Source organism: Triturus cristatus, chromosome 9 (genome assembly GCF_964204655.1).
Source record: "Triturus cristatus chromosome 9, aTriCri1.1, whole genome shotgun sequence".
Classification (NCBI taxonomy): Eukaryota; Metazoa; Chordata; class Amphibia; order Caudata; family Salamandridae; genus Triturus; species Triturus cristatus.
This window is the reverse complement of record NC_140592.1, coordinates 1050039485-1050059127: the sequence shown is the minus strand read 5'-3', so window position 1 is coordinate 1050059127 and position 19643 is coordinate 1050039485. Positions and strand designations below refer to the sequence as shown.

Below are 19643 nucleotides of genomic sequence, written 5' to 3'. Positions count from 1 at the left end.
TTATTCTAATTATTATTGTTCGTTTTTAAAATGTTTTAATATGTTTTAAATGTCGTGGTATGAGTGATTGTTCGATCTTCATTACTGTGTTTATTGTATTAATTGTGTTCAAGTCCGAGAAAGAGTCAAGTAGCAAGGTTTAAGATGCCTTTATTCTCAAAATTAAGACAGATTAGAACTAGAAAAGGGATACTCGAGGAAGCTGTTCCCATTCCACCTAGGGACACTCCAGGGTACTTTATGTACCATAAACATGGCCTAGATGCCGTATTATATCTCGATTTGTGGGTGGACTACACCAAGGATTTAGCAGAGAATCAGAGATGGCCCGCCGCTGGTACATGGGATGCAGATTGCATCATGAGAGTAGAAGAAGCATTATGGAAAAAGAAAGCCAGACAGTCACAGAAAGATGCCATTGAATTATGGCGTAAAGAATCGCATAGACGCACAGAGAAAGCACTCAGAAAAGAAGAGAAAAGTAGGGAGGATTCAGACAAAGCCCGAGAAAACGTATTAATTGAGGAAGGTATCCGAGCAAAAGCAGAACAAGTAGACAGACAACGAAACACTCTTATGAATGGTATGTATCCTCTTCTGGCCGAGGGTTTACCTAAGGCCACCCTGGAAGTACCGAAAGATCTGCCACCTCCATTGCTTCCGACTAAATTGCTCCCCAAGACCGCAAAGGACATTTTCCTTTCTTCCTATTTAGACGATGTAGCCCCCGAATATGTTAATGCTCCGCCGCCACGCACACCACCTGCTAACGGCGCTCGATCCCGAGATAATCTGCCCCCACTTCCGCAGCAACATACTCCTCCTTCCGTTCCAAACCTAGAACAACTAGAAATGACAACAGGACAATTACAATTACCAGCTAGAGAAATGATAGCTTATGTAGGTAAGGGAAGATCCTTTAATAATTCAATACGTCCGATACGTCCAGAAAGTAAGAGAATTTTTCAAGCAGCCATGTCAAATCCAAAGACCCCTGAACACTTATTTCAGGCTACTGATAAAATACTTCAAGAACGAATGGGGTACCATGTACTCGATTCTATGGATGAACAAGAATTAGCTAGGTCAGCAGTACAATGGGCTGACAGTTCTGATAAATATAGTGATGACGCGCTAGTACATACGTTCTTGAATCTTTCACCAGACGAACAGCGTTTAGCTGGTATGTACATGATACAACACCTCCTTATATTGTATAAAGGTCAACATTCCGATCCTGGTCCCCTACCTGATATACTGATAGAACTACTCATGAATAAATGAAGAGGTCTAGGTACCGATCTAATTAAAGTACTTCTAGAATATCGGCACAGATATAGTGCCTTTTTGTGTCCAGAGTTTGATCCAGCTCCCTCCATGGAAAGAAAAATGTATTACATAGACAGACAGAATCCCTTACGCGAAGTGCACCCAGTTAGAAATGATGATAACACTTTTAGGCGCGTGTTTGTGTACACGCCTATAACTAAAATAGAACTATTGGAAATGAAAAAATTAGTGCCCAGCCATGACAGAGATCCAGCAGGTTTTCACCGTGAAATAAAAGACATGTTACTCATGGGTGATTATACCTATCCTGACATTATGAAAATATTGAAAGTATTATTGCCTGCCCGTATTTACGAGAAACTCAAAGAAAAAGAATGGGAGGTGGGAGAACAAAAGATTGATTGGACAGCATTAGAAAACGAAGAAAATGCCCGAACTGCAGGCCTAGGGCTTGGGGACAAAACTAAAGCATTACCAGGATTATTAGTACAAGTATTGCCACGTTTATTAACTACGAAAAAGGAAGACTGGGGAGCAATCTCAGCTTGCAAACAGAAACCCGATGAAGACACTAGTGATTTTTATTCCTGATTTGAAAAATGTTTTGGTATTAATAGCGGTCTGAAAGCAAGTAGCGATTCATATCCACATCTTTTTGTAACAAAATTAGTCGAGAATTCCCTGCCCCAGGTTAAGAACAGAGTATTGAAAGTAGAGAGCTCTTGGCAAGCTAACACCCCGTCACAAATGTTACAAATGTTACAGTACCATCAGAATAGAATTAGAGAAGAACAAGAACACGAACAAAGACGTATGAAAGACACGAAAATGAAAATGCTCGTCGCCCAGTCAGTTCCAGCTGACAGTCATAAAAAGGGTGCGACACAGTCCAGTAATTCAGCGGTTCCTGTTAAAGGGACATGTAACTATTGTAAACAGCCAGGTCATTATATAAACGATTGTGCAGTTCTGAAACATAATATCTCTACGGGTAAAACCAAGGAGAGACCGCGTCCACCTAGACAGGATCAGATCCAACCACAAGTACCTCAGAATGTACAGCCTATGCCAGCTTCACAACAGACCGTAGCGGTACCACAACCACAGCCTAGTGTCGCAACACAAAACACGACACAACAGATGTACCAGTATGCACAAAATGACTATCCCGATTATCAGCGATACACATGAAACAGCCTAGAGAGGGAGATTGGCTTACCCCTTATTGAGGTTCCTGTAGATCAAGAGGGTCCTTATGTACATAGTCAAGTATTAGGGAAAGACAGAAAGTTTTTAATTGATACAGGGGCAAGCAGAACAACTATAAGTCACGACGAGGTTCCAGGGGCACCCCTCTCAGGCTCACAGAATGTTTCCCTTGGTTTTTCAGGAAAGCCTATTGTTAATGAAGTATCGCAACCTCTTCCTCTTGCAGTTGGTCCATTGACACGGACTACAGATTTATTGCTTACAAAATCATGCCCAGAAAACTTGTTAGGTATAAAGACATTGAAAGCTCTAGGAGCTGTAATATGTTGTTCCCCGGAAGGGGTACGACTATTTTTGCGTGACTTTAAAGGTCACTATGTATTTAGAGACATGGATCACCGGTTACAGAATGTTCCTGCACATTTATGGGCACAAGACCCCACTGATGTAGGTTGTATGCACATTACACCATATCGAGTTACACTCAAAGCAGGAGTGGTATTACCACGAATTCGACAATACAAGTTACCTCCAGATGCTGTAGTGGCTTTGCTGCAAATCATTGACGAGCTCATTGCACAAGGAGTGGTTGTGGAAACCGACTCCAATGTATGTAATTCTCCTATTATTCCAATTCTTAAACGAACTGATCCAAATGCACCCCCCGTTTATCGATTAATTATTGATCTGCGCGAATTGAATAAATGCATTGTACCACAGTATCCCGTGGTTCCAGATATCTCTTCATTATTAACAGCTATTGATTCAGAAGCAACGTTCTTTACTGTGATTGACCTCAAGAACGCCTTCTTTAGCGTCCCAATCGATCCGGAAAGCCAATATTTGTTCGGATTCTGTTTAAATGGACGAAGCTTCAAATTTGCACGCGCACCTCAAGGATTCACAGAAAGCCCCAGCATCTACAGCCAAGCACTGAAAAGACAACTTGACAGTATCCACATGCCTGTTAACACTACCCTGCTTCAGTATGTCGATGATCTGCTGATCACCGCCCGAAGCGAGCCCGAATGTGAAAAAGCATCACTGACGGTTTTACATTTTGTGGCCGACAAGGGGCACAAGGTGTCCCCTTCGAAGCTGCAATTCTGTGTTCAGCAAGTTGTGTACCTTGGGCACTTGCTGTCCAAAGGGGGGAGACAGCTCACACCTGACCGCATCCAGTTAATTGTAAACATGCCACCACCCAAGACACAAAAGGAGGTGCGGGCCTTCATAGGTCTCACTTCATACTGTAGACAATGGATTCCCCAATATGCATTTCTAGTAAAGCCACTCATTCAGTTGACAACCCAGGAGGCAGCGACTTCGACTGTCCTCCCTTGGACTCAGGAACATACACAAGCTTTTGAAGACTTAAAGAAAGCCTTATGTCAAGCACCTGTTTTAGCGACACCATGTTACAGTAAGCCTTTTACACTTTTTGTTTCGGAACGCGAAGGTACTGCCTTGTCAGTACTCACTCAGGAACAAGCAGGTTCACACAAACCGTTTGCTTATTTTTCTAGCACATTAGATCCAGTAGCCCAGGCTCTGCCTACGTGCCTGAAATCAGTCGCAGCGACAGCTTTAGCGATCAGACAAAGCGATTCCATAGTATTAGGACATTAATTGACAGTGCAAGTTCCACATTCCGTGGAAGTTCTTTTAAACCGAACTCAGACTCAGCACTTGACTATAGCACGACTGACAGGTTATGAATTAACATTGTTCCAGCCACACATAGAAATCAGACGCTGTAGTACATTAAATCCTGCCACACTTTTGCCATTAAGTGGAACAGACCCATTGGCACATGATTGTATTGAAGTCATTACTATTACGACGAAACCCAGACAAGACTTGACAGACGTTCCGTTACCAGATCCAGACCTGACACTTTATGTGGATGGTTCATGCATGAGAACAAGTACAGGAAAATTAGTGGCCGCTTACGCAGTCACGACAGACACCGAAGTTATTGAAACGAATTGTATTGACACATTGTCAGCTCAAGCAGCAGAGCTCATCGCTCTGACACAAGCCTGTATTCAAGCCAAAAATAAAAGAGTCAACATATACACAGATTCACGTTATGCATTCGGAGTTGTACACGACTTCGAAGTCCTCTGGCGAGAGAGAGGCTATTTAACTTCTCACGGTGCCAACATTCAACACGGTCCCCTCATTCAAGCTCTGTTAGATGCAATACATCTGCCTACTTCAATATCTATCATGAAGTGCAAGGCCCATACAAAAGTTACCGATATCATTTCCCAGGGTAACGACCTAGCAGACCGAACAGCTAAGCAAACAGCACAGAATCGGACTCATGCAACTGACTTGACAAAGACAATAGTTCCGACATCGACACATTGCATGACAGTTGGGGATCCCGCCCTTGATGTAATCGACATACAGACACATGCTACACCAGAGGAAATCAAGAAATGGACTGAACTAGGAGGGATCCGAACAGATCAGGGATGGATGACGAAGGGAAAATCTACATGGTTTCTTCCCGACTCCATGGTTCAAGTTATCATTAACACAATACATAGTCCAGCACATCTAGGAGAGAAAGCTATGTTAGACAGTATTCAAAACATTTGGTTTAATAAACACTTACGAGCTGCAGCCAAACAGAAAGTGCGTACCTGCATGATTTGTTGTCAGTTCAACCCAGGTAAAGGCGTCCCTGTAGAACAAGGTGGATTTCAACCTCCCGATCACCCTTTTGAAGTCCTCCAGATGGATTATATCCAGATGGAACGTTGTCGAGGATTCAAATATGTCCTCGTAGTTGTATGTGCACTTTCTCGTTGGACAGAAGCATATCCAGTCTCAGATTACACTGCCCCGACCACTGCCAAGCAGCTGGTTCGTGAATTCTTCCCACGGTATGGTTTGCCCCGTATCGTGTACTCAGATAATGGTCAACCATTCTCATCCGAGCTAATGAAACACATTTCACTCCTGTTAGGCTATCAATGGAAATTCCACTGTGTCCGGCATCCCGAGGCAGCAGGTCTCGTGGAACGTCATAATCAGACTCTGAAAATTCGACTTTCTAAAATCTGCAGAGAGAAAGGCGTCGACTGGATAGTAGCTTTACCAGTTGCACTCTTTTACATGAGAATGATAGCACATTCTCGAACAGGGCTATCCCCGTACGAGGTGGTCTTCGGTAGGCCACCAAATATGTGGGGGACGCCTATACCTCGTAAAATCACTGATGTTGATTGTAATATGCTGACAGATTACCTTGCTTCCTTGATGTCTGCACTACAATCTTGCCGTTCACAGGTAGCTGCAGCCTTTCCCGACAACACCGAGGTGAAGCCCCATGAAGTGGTTCCCGGAGACTACGTATTCATAAGAAATTTCGACAGGAGGAGCCCGCTGGAGCCCCGCTGGCAAACGCCGAAATTAGTACTCCTGACCACGAGGACAGCAGTGAAGATTGAGGGTCGCAAGAGTTGGCTACATTCGAGCCATATCAAGAAATTTCATGGACTGCCTTCTGATTTGAACTCTCAGCCCTACCCTCCTCCACAGACTGACTCAAAACTCCCCCTGGTCGAGAAAACTGCTTCCCAGGAATATAAACTGAAACTAAGGTCTAGCAAGTCAGACAATTTGATTGTTTAAGTCCTCTCCTAGGTGAATCGGTTAAATTAGTCTCGGACATGTATCCTCTAGACCGAAACAGAGAGAAAGATAGACAGAAACCGCTCAAGAAACGTGCATATTGTAAATTACTTCGTAGTCACTGTATAGTGACATTATTGATTATGTTTTTCCTAAATCTTCTGATTATTGCTGCAAGTATACTGTTGCACATATACTACCCTATTTTCAAGCGTGCACATTCTGCTTCCGATGTTACTGCCGAACACTCTTTTAGTGAATTACCTCCACATGAGTTGCCCTACAGACTTGCGCTGCGCAACAACACATTCATTAGTATGTTACATCACTTCCATCAGGCCAACAACGCTACAAATTGTTGGATATGTGGCCGACTCCCTCCCTACCAGAAATACAAGGGAGTTCTGCCCCTCTTTCCGTATCCATTCACACACAATGGTTCCTGTGGTGCATGGTTTAGTTTGATTAATTCCTTAGATTCAAATACCGTAGTTTACCAGAGCAACTGGGTATGGGGAAACCTGAACTTAGTTTTGCTTAAAGCCTGCTACCCTAACAAGGAGGGACTTCCCAAAAGGACAGGAACTGATCTAGAAAATGAAGTATATGGATTAGGTAATTTTACACTTAACCTCATGATTCTGAATGTTGAATCCGAAGCCGTACCAGTCTTGCCTGCTATGTCAGTATTACCAGTCAAAGGTGAATTATGTGTAAGAAAGAATGGTTCAGTACACTTGGGTCATAGTAAATGTACTACTGTGATCGAATTCAGTGATCAAGGCAAGTCTACATTTAGAGCTTCCCGTCATTCCTACTTCATTTGTGGTCATACCGCATATATACGTTTACCTCTAGATTGGGATGGTATCTGTTACATTGCATTCCTTCTGCCACCTGTTTTCCTAGCCCCTCCTGATTATCATAGAAACACCCATCTAGTACACAATAGACCCCAGAGAGATCTCCCGATTGTCGACTACACTGAAACGGCATGGGAACAATATACAGACTTCAATAAAGGTCTCTTCCCCTACATAGGTGTTGTCTCTAATAGTAAACTGATACGCAGATTAACCAGAACCCTTGAAGCAGTAGTGAATGAAACTACCTCTGCCCTAGGCAACTTAACAGAGGAGCAGTCTGCGATGCGGACTGTTGTTCTCCAAAATCGTCTTGTCCTTGACGTCATCCTGGCCGATAGGGGCGGAGCATGTAGAGTGATCGGATCAAGTTGCTGTGTTTTCATTCCAGAAAACGCGCCATCAGTATATAAAGCCATAACACGTCTTCATAAGATTGCAAGTCAGATACACCAGAATCCAGGCACCTGGACGTGGTCCGGTTGGTTCTGGAGCGTGTTGTCAGCCTGGGGATGGAAAGTCCTATCCTTCCTAGGTATTGCCCTTCTCATAGTATTCAGTTGCTGCCTGTGTCTACAATGTGGACCAGCGATTTGCGGCCTGTGTGCCACATCATGTATTCCACACTCAAGTTCTCATTCAAAATCCCGGAAGAAGGAAGAAGAACAAATGATGTTACATGAACAGATTGATGGATTCCTGAGGATCGATATCTCATGAAGGGTCCGTAGGGGACAAGGAGGGAATGAGGAAATATGAATTTTTATGATCAATTGTGTCCCCTATCTTAGACCCCAACGGCTCCATGTACATGCTACAAGTACATGTATGTTCCCTCCACTTCCAGCTATGAAGACGCAAATACATATGCGTCCAACGTTAACATGTCCTCTTTCAGATCCACCATGAATGGGTCGAATATTCCGTTCCTAAGTATGCCTTGCCACCGTCTTTATATGGTGTACCTTTCACGTTTTTCAGCTCTGGCAAGTTAGGCCCTGAATTCTGCCATCGAGCTTTTCCTGCTTTCTGCCTCTGAATGCTCCAGCCTGGACCTGCATCTGTATCCATGACCTTTGTCTTACTTCCTGCGCGGCTAACGGTGCCTGGCCCGGCCTGTTGCCTGCCAAGACTGTATTCAGCCTTCAAGTTATCTGCTCCGCTCCCTCGAGAAATGCATTCCTGTCTAGTAGTTTGGGTAAACATCCTTCCAGCTACAGAGCAAAGGGCCCGGCCTTACTGTCTCCGTGCAAGTAACTCATAGCTCCTGTTACCATGGTAGGCCCATGCCCCCTCGCATCTCATGTAGACACGTAGACACTTATACACGTACTAGAAGTCAGTATAGGATAGCCTCTGCCTGAGAGACCTTTCCTTCCAGATAATACCGTTCCTTAAACACAAGATATTAGATACGATTTGGGATTAGGTTGTTCTGACATCCCAGACTTCTGTCTCCTCATGTAGGGCTAAATGTCAAGTCCCCTTCACCCTCCAGTTACACGTCAATAACACGTCATGCTGCCGTGCACGCACCTCTGCCATGTATTTCTGCTGACTTTGCAGGATTCTCTTATGGATCCACCCACCTGTGACATCCTCAGAATGACGTTTCTAGTACACGCCTATTGTAACGCCTTTTTTCATTACGTATGTGTATTCTTATCTCTCTTCTCAGCTGTTACGCCTTCTGCATATGTCTTTACTGTAATGCATTGACTATATATATGACAACCTGTCAATAAAGTATTGCTCTATCCCTTCCCGAACCTTCGTGGTGACGGAATCCGATTGCCTGGTTCGAACCAATTCCTTTGTAAGGAATAAATCCCCTTTTAAAACCTCCAATACCACGGATTCTGCCTCTTATTTTTACTGAGTTATTCTTATTGAACTTTACCGCATAAATTAAGTCTAGGTAATTTAAATTTACCACACATGAAATCCCAGTTGACCAGCTACAGCTGGCTTCCCCTGGATCTCATGAGACATGTTTGTTATGGGACATTAGTCAGGTGGAAAAAACACCGAAACCAACTGGCTAAATAAAAATGCCAGCTGTAGAGAGATTACACCATTAGACCCCATTATTCAGTTTCAAGGCGTAGCCGGGATCTCCTGGCAGGCTATCATCTACAGCTCTTACCTTCTAAGGAGGACTTCAATGTTTCCTTTCCGCAAAGGTGAGCGTGGTAGAGCCATGTCAAGGCAGACCTGTACAGGGTGTTCCAGAAGTACCCTTGTTCAATGTCCCAAACAAAGAAGCGACAGCGGTGTACTGACCGGGCGACCGGGACGGTGAAATGCACCGATGAGGTTGCACAGGGTTCATTGCAAATCAAAGAGCATTTTAGGAGCATAGAAAAGATAACCTTACATTTTGTATATAAATATTTGGCTTCCAAAAGTTTTGAATTCACTGTTTTAGCAATGGAATATGTTTCCTTATTACTTTATCCCTGCACCACTCTCCCTAAGTATTGTCTTCTTGAGACATATGCACATAATCGAATTGTTTGATTTTGTTTTGGTGTGTGAGCCCAATCTTGCTGTGACGTCTGAGTAGAGTTAGGGATATCTTGTGGGCACTTTGACCTTGGTGAGCATCGCTTATTTTTCATAGCAGTCAGAATGACATTTTGGCTTATATCGCCAAAACTGCTGGAGTAAAATTCACCTAAGTAAAAAAAGAAGTGCCCAGTAACAGAAAGGTCACCATGTGAATATTAATATGGGATGGACTTTAGTCCAGCGCAACAGACTTGTATACGGTGGAAGTTTGCCATGAAAAAACCCTTGCTAAATTGGAATGTGACGAGTTTTTGTGCTCCTAAACTTCAAACCGTTTGAGGTGTTTATCCAATTTCCACCAAACCTGGCAATAAAGGCTAAAAAATATTTAGCACATTCATATATACACAAACAAGGCTAAATGTTTTAGGAAACAACGCGCAATTTCAAATTGTAGCTCAACGTTTATACTCTCCGAAAGATCATATGCCCTCTGCTAGAAATTTTAGAAGAAAGAAAAACATAAACCCATTCAGGCAATGGAATGTGCTTATGGAATTACGCCGCTAATTAAATTTAGGTAAAAGCCAGACCCACACACTAATAAATTCACCGCCATTATTTTTATTTCACAGGATTACCTTGGAGAAATTATCGACACTCCTGAGCTACCTATTAAGCCAGAACAGGTCAGCGATCTTTTTGGCAACATTGAGGATATTTATGCATTAAACAGGTGAGTTTTTAAGACCTGCAGATATTTTGCCAGCTTTGTTTTTTTTAACTCTATTTTAGTGTCTTAGACTGAGTTTGGTGCTTCTTTGTTTAGTTATTGTTTGATTTCTGCCAACAGTAACGTTTAGTTTGCTCCGTGACCTCTGCTTCATGTCTATAATGATATTATATGATATATATAGATTTTAAATAATTTCTTAGAGATGTATCTTTTTATCAATTTGATCCTAAACTATGAGAAACATTTGTATTTCTCTAGTATAAATCCTCAAGTCAAATGGAGTTTTGAAGCGTATGTGGTTAGTATAATTCTCCCAAACCGCGCTGCTTTGTTCTTCGCAGGTGGATAGTGCAGCCTTGATGGGCAGCACCCACTAGAAACCCAAACACACCCATTGCCTCCTCACAAAACCATTGAAAATGTGTCTAAGGTCCAGAAGAGATGGACACACATTGTCCTGATCCATGCTGGCCACCCCTACTTTGTCAGAAAAGAGATGCCTTTCGACTGGACTGTTTACTGTATTTGTTGGAACAGCGTTTAGTCACAAGGGGCGTGCTGGGCCTAGAAGCCAATGGCAGGCACCAGTTAGAGCATCTCAAAGCTCAAACTTCTTGACAGGACCCCATGAAGATGTTTAAGGTGATGAGATTGAAATGTCTGACTGTACATTTGGAAGTGTCCACGTAGAAGGTTACTGGTGTGCGTTTCAGGAAACTGACCATTTTAAATCCTCCATGGCTTTCAAACGCTGTTCTTTCATGACCTCTGGTTTCGCCACTTTATTGGCCCAGCTCCCTCTGATAATCTGTATGAGCTTGCTTTTCATTCTGAATGTTGTTCTAGCGTTGTTAAAATTGTAGACTGTTGAATTATCACCAACACCATCACTATCTATCCAGCTGTATCGAGCATCAGTGTGTCATTAGACAAGGCACAGACTTGCTGGTGCAACCCCTGGAGAATATTCATGACACTTCTATATCACTGCACATGTCGACAGTGTCTCGCCGTGTGACCATGCATCCTGGATCTTTGTACCAAGATCCATCCTGGCAGTGGTGCGTCTTCTAGGCTCTCACCCTTTGATATCTCCGATCGAAGGGTGTCTGAAATGCATCCAAGTGTCTGCATACAAAGTACAATAGTGGTGAAAAATGCCAATTTTAATCTCATGCTCTGAGAAGGAGCCTCCCATTGCGCCAGATACCACATAGCACTGAATGTTACAAAGTGTTTGTATTATCAGGACTTGTTTACTGCACCATTGTCTAAATCTGAGCTCGTAAGTAAGTGATTGCAAAGCTACATGGGAGACAAAATCTAGCAGCAAGACCATCTCTATTTAAAGCGATTACACCACATTTCTTCCACTCACAAAGACCCTAGGGCAGGGGTCTCCAACTTTTTCTGTAGCAGAGCTACTTCTGATCAGTGAAAATCATTGTGAGCTACTGAAGGCTAAGCAGTTTGTGCATTTTTACAAGACACCTCCACGCCCAATTTAATTGATTTAAGCCTAATGTCCATAGAGCCAGATACTATAGTTTGAACAAAATACTTTGCCTAGGGACACTATGACAAGCCTGTCGTGTATGAGATTGTGGTCTTTCGGGATGTGTGAACATGTGTATGCATGAATGGGGTATATATCTATAGTTGGCTGAGAGCCTGTGTCCTCTACTTGTGGCACCGAACATAACTTTCTTCATAATCGGCTCTGTTTTCATGTATAACACAAACATAAATCATTGTTTTTAAATGAGAGAAATGTAAAGTGCAGAAAAATGTTCTGCAAATATGCTCATAATATGGAACATTGTTTTTTTCATTTTAAATTTCTCCCACTTAAAATAATGGCTGTATTTTTCAGTTATGAATATGGCAGTACGATGCCTGCTGTGTGTAAAGGTGACACCTTAAAATGGGGGAAAATTCAACTGAAGAGTTAACTTTGTTTAAATGTTGAGTTTTATGGAATCCATGTTAAACTTTTCTCCCATTTCGAAGTGTCACATTTACAAACACCAGGCATCTTTCTCCCAGTGGCCTGTAAACAAGGTGCCATATTTATCCCAGAAAGATAGCTATTTGTTTAAATCCTAGGAATTCAAAGTGAAGAAACATGCTTCATAAAATATTATGATGCAATTGGCTTAATTGAATGTGGATAAATACATTAAGACCTAATGTTTCATAAAAATATCGGTCTTTACTTAAAGGATTTCCCATTTAAAAAAATAAAATGACTTTATTTTTCAGTTTTAAATATAGAACGGTGTCTACTAGCCCCAGGGAGCAAGAGGACTGCTGTTTGTAAATACGACACTTTGAAATGGGAGAACATTAAAATGAAGAGTTCACTTAATCAGTAAGCTAATGTTTCATTTTCATTTTCTCCCATTTAAAAGCAATCCAAATCATAATTTGGTTCTCACACTCGAATATTAAGTTGACAAGGACTTTTATATAAGAGTTAAATACCTCAGTGCTTCAGTTTTTCACCTCCGTTCCCTCAGCCTGGTTCATAAATCTGACCGCGTAGTGCTCGTTATCAGGCATTGATATCTTCAGCCAGATGATGATAATGTAAAATAAACACAGCCTTCCCTTAACTTTAAAAGGAAAATGTGACCCTGAGCTTATTTAAAAATGACCTCAAGGCTGCAAGATACTCTGAAAGTGTCTGCAAACTAGTAGTAGCTCGTGATTGACTGGCTGGAGACACGTGCCTTAGTACCTATGAGTGGAGCAGAGAATACAATTGAACATTTTCTGACAATCTTCAACGTTTGGTAGTGTCTGGGCCCCATATAACTAAATGAACTAGTTACATGTTACTTACCCTAATGGAATTGAAAATCTGTCAAGGCAAATCTAGTATTACAAATCATGTTCAATTGTAGTGAAAAAAAGAATGCAAAAATCGATCAAGTTGGAGTTTAGGCTCTCAACCATCCTTTGGAACGTCCTGTGCTTAGACCTCATAAAAATCCCTAGCCTGGAAGTGTTCTCTGTTTGACCAGACTAGTTTTCACTTTTTGGTTTAAAGAATGTCTTCCTTACTTTAGGCATTAGTTGCGGACAAACTCCCTACTGTAGGGACAGTGACCCTAAAGGGCTCAATACAAACCATTGTTGAAGCACTTAACCAAATCATTAACCACCAGGGGACTTTTTATCCACCAGGCATGAACCCCCTCGGCTAGGAAAGATAACAGGGCTGGCCAAGGTCTTCATGGAACAATAGTGCTATGATGTGGCTCCCATCAAAACATAGCATTTCAGATTTATTTTTTTTAAACACCATAACAAAGAATGACCCATCATTGGATGAGGATTCTGAATATCCGCTAACCAAATTTAATGGAAAACTTACTACACATTTACTAATAGCTGCCTGTTTGACAATAGCCCAGCAGTGGCGATTTCAGACCTCTCCTGGACACAACTTTGAGGGATATCTTTAGATGTCATAAATATCTTTATTTTTAACACATTAGCAATCTAGACTGCTCACCTGTTTAGCCCTGGAGCTTCCTATTATGTAATGCATTGATAAAGTGGGGTGAAAATTGATTGTCATTTTTCACTTTATGCATAAATGCGAGCACTTCATCAAACTAGAGGGCTTTGTTGTATAACATTTGTTTTGTATGTTTCTTTAAAACTCAATAATTTTTTTTTTAAATGGCCCATTATTTGGCCTGATAGCTTCTGGACAAATCTGTCCAGTGTCTATCTACAATCAGATTTACTTTCACAAAGATTCTATTCATTATTGGTAGATGTTATGCATCCACATAAGAACATTGTGATGGTCAAAAATGACAGGAGCATAGCTGGGGCATCTACGGCAGCAAAATCTCCACTAGACTGTTTGAGCCTGGTCAAAGGCCTTTGATAACAATTTGTATCTTTAGATCTTTAACTCTGACTCTCTACATCTTTATGTAACTAAGTGAGAAACTTTATAGTGCTCTTTGGTGCCCCCTCTGTGTCCTCTTCAACATGTCCAGACGTTCACGTTTGAGTGCAGTGTGCTCTTTGGAAGTATGAAGTTAACCTAATACCAATTACACAAATCTGGCAAACGCCTCTATTTAGTATAGTCTTTTAGAATTACTTCTGAAGCACATCATCTGTGCTGAAGAGGTCTATTAGCGCTAAAAAATGTTTTCACCAATAGGAAAATATTAACAGCGTATAGCTACTATCGGGGCAAATACAAATTTCACACCTGGCAAAGTCCTGAGAATTTTCATGCCTTCGTCTGGTCAAGATTTCTACTTTGTACATAGTTGTTGTTTTTTGGTTTTTTTGGGCGTTTTTTTGGAGCTCAATATCCTCCTGCAGTATAAGGTTGCATCATCCTTGAGGTTGTGCTTTAGTCAGATACTTTTGCTGGTATGTCCCTTTGAAGTTCTGGGGGTCTTAGAAGTCCCAAGGTTGTTCTACATCCCACTTTTTTCAACATTCTTGATCAGTTCCTCTTGATAACTTCTAAGACTCCCAGGCCATCAGGGATATAATTTCTGGGCTAGGACTCACTTCAGCAGAGGTCACCAGCAGTGTTCGGTCCAGTTCTAGTTGTATTTGGTCAGCTGGTCACTCCAGCAAGAGTGCCACTTGCAGCTCGTTTTGTCCCTGTAGCCACACAGGCGGGCAGCAAACTGACCCTCCAAGTCCACTTAGTCCTTAGTGCTATTGGGAGCAGGTCCAGCCCTTCAGGTCTCCGCACAGGTCACCGACAGCAGTTCAGTCCTCTTCTGTTTTTTCACAGGTCCAGATGTGTTCCTAGGACCAAACAGTGAGGTACCATTTTTCAATAGGCATTGGGTAGGGATGACTCCTAGACACTCCTTGACAAGTGAGTAAATAGTTCCCAAGTGCAAACTTTTCCGCTTTTGTAGCACATCTAGTTTGCCATACGGTTAACTTTTAATGGTGCACTATTCTTAGTGAAATGTGAGGGCGGATGGAATTTGCTGTCAAAGTGTGCATGATAAGCCCTCATGGGGCAGAATATTCTAACAGCCCTCTGCAGTGGGCAGTTCTAGCCACTAAAGACCCATTTCCAAGTTAAAGGCCTTCGACTCGGTTCTAGAACACTGGGGGAGAGGGCTTTATGGCTGGTATTTGGAATAGGTCTAGGTGCTGTGTCTGTATTGTATTGTAGATTTATATACCCCATATTACTCATGATGAAGCATTGAAGCGCTTACCGACAGGTAACATTCTACGCACTGGAGCCCAAAGTTTGTAGAGTTGGCTGTAAGTGTTGCAAATATTCATATTTTATGCAGCATTTTTAGAGTTGGTATACAAATTATTTGGATGGACTTTCTAATGTAAAGAATAGTTGTTGTTGATGCAGATGCTGTAGTTCTGTATCTATTAGCATTCCTAATTTTGTCTGTTTGATAAACGAGAACGGAGGAAAAGCTTATTAGCCTATTATTTGGTTGTCCTCTTACACGGTTATGAGATGGAAGTAGTGCTGTTAGAGAATACAGTTATACATATTTTGGGTCAAACCTTGACAGGCTGGGTCTGTGAGTCTGGTGGGATGAGCTCAGTAGGATTTAGTTAGGAAGGTCAAGCAGCATAGGACACGAAGGGATGTGGGCTGATATGGATTCAGTTAATAGCAAGTCTTGGTTATGGAGGGAACTCTGTCATCACTCCTAGATTCTTTCCATTATCGTTTTTTGTCCAAAAAGTGAATGTTTCAGTTTTTTTTGTTGTTTTTTCCTCAGTCTCCCAAAAGGATTCAAGACCAAGAGGAGGTCTGGAAGACTTCCAATCTCCCCTTATTTCTTTGCTAAATTGATTCAACATCCTTCCATTTGGGTGATTGGCATTTTACAGTGATGTATAGGAAGATAAATTCTGGAAAGGGTTACACCACATAGTGCTGCATTAGCCTCTGCCCATGCCAGTCTCCCTCTTGAAACTTATCTTCCAGTGCCAGTCGAATTACACTCTGCCCCGATCTGTCATCCTTTTGCCCCTGTATTCTTTATATGTCCTATTTGTGCCAGATATACCACTCGTGTCCAGGCCTGCTTCTGTTCTAGTCCACTGCTTTCCTCACTATGGTATTTCTTTCTTTCAGGATTTGTTTTCAAGTCAGTATTTTTTATAACTAATTTTCTAAAGCCTTAACCGGTACTTCAGTCTGTAATAAAAAATTAATGAACAAGACTTATTCCCGTTTCTATATCAAGGAGATAATAATTCCTGTCACCGAGACCTCTCTTTCATCCAAGGGCAGTTAAATTCTAGATTGAGAAGTGAAGACTTTTTCGACTGCACAGTACCTCTATCCACTGCTCTTGCCCTTACCCGGGTATCTGCCATTTTTATTCCCAGAAATGGATAAAAGCAGATTTAACTGTTTAAAGAAAAAAGCTTTAATCACGCGTGTTCATAGGGAGAAGACGAGAAAAGAAAACACTTGCCATTTTCATCTGATACGTAGGCCCTGATTCCTGGTGGGTTAGAAATGGGTGTAGTATTTACCACAGTCTGTAAATACTGTGGGGGCCAGTGTTTGAAGGGTGTGGTATTTTCCCTAATTCTAAATTCCCCTCTCGAAAATGAGAAATTTTATGTTGAATTTATTTTGTGCACCACATTCCACATATACTGAAATTTGCCACATTGTCCCTTAGTAAGTTACACAGGTTTAACTTTACAAAATGTACAAGAGAAAATTGCGGGTGTGCGGATTTTACCATAAATCTTAGAAATTGTGATTTCTCAACAAACCTGATTTTCGACTGGGATCGAAATTAACCACCCTGCTCAGAATCTAGCCCTTAAAAGTGCCCAGAGGTTCAAGGCCTCATTGCATGGGTCTTGCACATTAAAAACAGCACAAGTCGTTGAATTTCTGTCTGTAGGTGGAACCTATTCCCCTTTGGGATTGGAAGTTAACTGCCAAGGACCTCTGTGTGCCTGGACTGCATGGCCTCAGATGAAAATATTGAATGTGCCTGGACTGCATGGCCTCAGATGAGAGCATAAGATGTGCCTGGACTGCATGGCTGGCGATGAGGGTGTAAATAGGGCCTGGACTGTGTCGCCTAATATTAGGACACATCTGTCCCTTTGGGATCTAAAGGAGATTTAGGATGGAAAATTGATCCTTTGGCTGTAGGTGGATGGCAGCTACACAATGCACCACTGTGTGCTCACCCTCAAAATGTTTTTTTCCTGAACTTCCTGGACATTCTTCCTAAAACCCTTTACCTTCTGGAATCCTCTCTCCAAGAGTTTGGATCAGTACTCTGTCATGTTTGGACTTTTCTTTTCAGCAAACACATCAAACGCAGTGAAACAGGTTCTGGGGATGGGCCACAGGAACAACCCGATGAGCCGCTCATTTGTGCACATCACCCGGAGGCTGTTTAATAAACATCTTGTCAGAGCAAATTAAGGCATGCTCCAAGCCTCTGGGGCTCGTACTAACCAGACCACATTCACAAGATCTACCCAGCAGTAAATCAAGGAATCATTGGAGCGTCCTGGAGACGCACAGTAGCACATCTGTGCAAATGTCACCTGTAATGTGAACATTTCAATGATGCTCCTGGCATCTCTAATCTTGCTCAGTACGAACACTTTCTGGCTATGCTTAAAACTGGCTGGTGAAAATCCAAGATGCTCTGGGCATCACATATGTTCAATCTGGGTAGTTCTTTGTGGATTGGCCTTTAGTTTTCAATGAAAGCCCTCGCCAGTGTGGCCAGGTCGTTTTTCACTAAGAATCAGTAGTATCTGTGGTTGGGTATGCTAAGCACCTGATTTGGGCAAGTAAAGCAGGAAAGCATCTCTCTTCAATAAAGCACTATCGCAACAGAGGTTAATGCGAAGTAGGTGGCGCAGAAACCATCTTCATACATTTCTGATAGGAACCTATAAAGCGAGCAGTTTTGTTAAAGCTCACACAAATAGCCATGAAAATCTTGGTTGCACATATAACAATCTTCTTCAGTAAATGTGTGATATCAAGAAAGGACCTTTCAGTACTGCTTACCAGGTCAGAAGCTAGAACCATCCTCGCTAAATCTGTTCGAGGATCAGGTTGTGGATCTGAAGTACTTCTCCACCAGAAAGTTGGTAGCTGAGGTGTGAGAGGATGGAGAGCATTATACTAGGGCAGAAATAGGCTCATGCAGAGTCACATATCAATCTATAGTTTTTCTAAAAAGAATCTGGGGTCCTCCCAATGGAGGAAGGCTTCAAGCTTGTTAATTAGTGGAATAATTGTAATCCGGGTCACCAGACCAATCATCACACTGACCACGATTCTCATTCCTCGGAGGCTGGTGAAGTAAGTAGAAATTTGAATTGGGTAATGAGGCTGTGTAAATATGTGCACATACAGTGTACGTGGGTAAGCCGTGTATTTAACAACTGGTACACTTCTGAGACTATTTTTTACTTTCCTTTTTTATGTTTTAAAAACCTGACCCAAGAAGTGGGCCTGCATTTCTCTGTCGAGGTAAGCAGCTGCTTGAGATGATTCCAGAAAAGTGTGCCTTTTGTTTTGTTGGGATGTCGTGCTTGTGTGCCTCTTCACCGAGGATTGCGTGATGTCCTAGTCACTCAGAGCACTTTTAAACGCATTCTTTGACTTGGCGGAAGCATGTGTTGTTATTTCATCTAATGCAAGTTTGTTTTGCTGTGATTCGAAGAGTTATGCCAAAACATACCTCTAACCTTGTTGTAAAAAAGTCCTCCTGACTTTGCAGTAGGTTGAGCCCCTCAACCAAAGATTCCTTTTTGGGATTTCAGAATCATTGGATTGGATCATCTTGCCATAGCAGGTTGAGAAGTATGTTTAAAAAACACTTCCTGTATAAAACACATTTAGTGCACATTGAAAGGAAGAGCTGTGTTGTAAAGTGGTTTTTTTTCTCTTCTCCAAGTGAACTTTTGCAGGACCTTGACAGCTGCGACAATGATCCCGTTGCTGTGGCCAGCTGCTTTGTTGAAAAGGTAAGTGCTCCGAAATCTTTCACGTTATTGACCGAGCGGCGCTTGTGGAACCAAGTCAGTACCATGGAACTGGTATGACCGAGCAGGGCCATAGGATGCCACAACCCAGTCCTGCTGTGCTTAAAGGATTTTCAGACAATTATGGTTAAAATCACAGTTGCACGGCGTTTTTAGGTCTTGCCTCCAATCACTTTCTCTTGCTTGCCAGCCTAATATAATAAAAAATAAAAGACGCTGTTAGAAATTGCCCTTTTTGCAGGGTATCCCCAAACTTTTTGTTACTTCCTCCTATTTTTTCCTGACCTGTTTTTGGCTATAGGACTCTGGGTACTTTACCACTGCTGATTAGCGCTTAAGTGCATATGCTCCCTGTGTAA

General features: G+C 42.1%; 1 protein-coding gene across 1 annotated transcript in view; it reads left to right on the top strand.

The window, feature by feature from the left end:
• PLEKHG3 (pleckstrin homology and RhoGEF domain containing G3) overlaps nt 1-19643 on the top strand; it is a 582108-nt gene that overhangs the window by 435559 nt on the left and 126906 nt on the right. Inside the window, exons 4-5 of the mRNA XM_085626917.1 lie at nt 10157-10257; nt 19197-19266. Coding sequence (XP_085483043.1) covers nt 10157-10257; nt 19197-19266 — 171 coding nt within the window. The remainder of the gene's footprint in view (nt 1-10156; nt 10258-19196; nt 19267-19643) is intronic.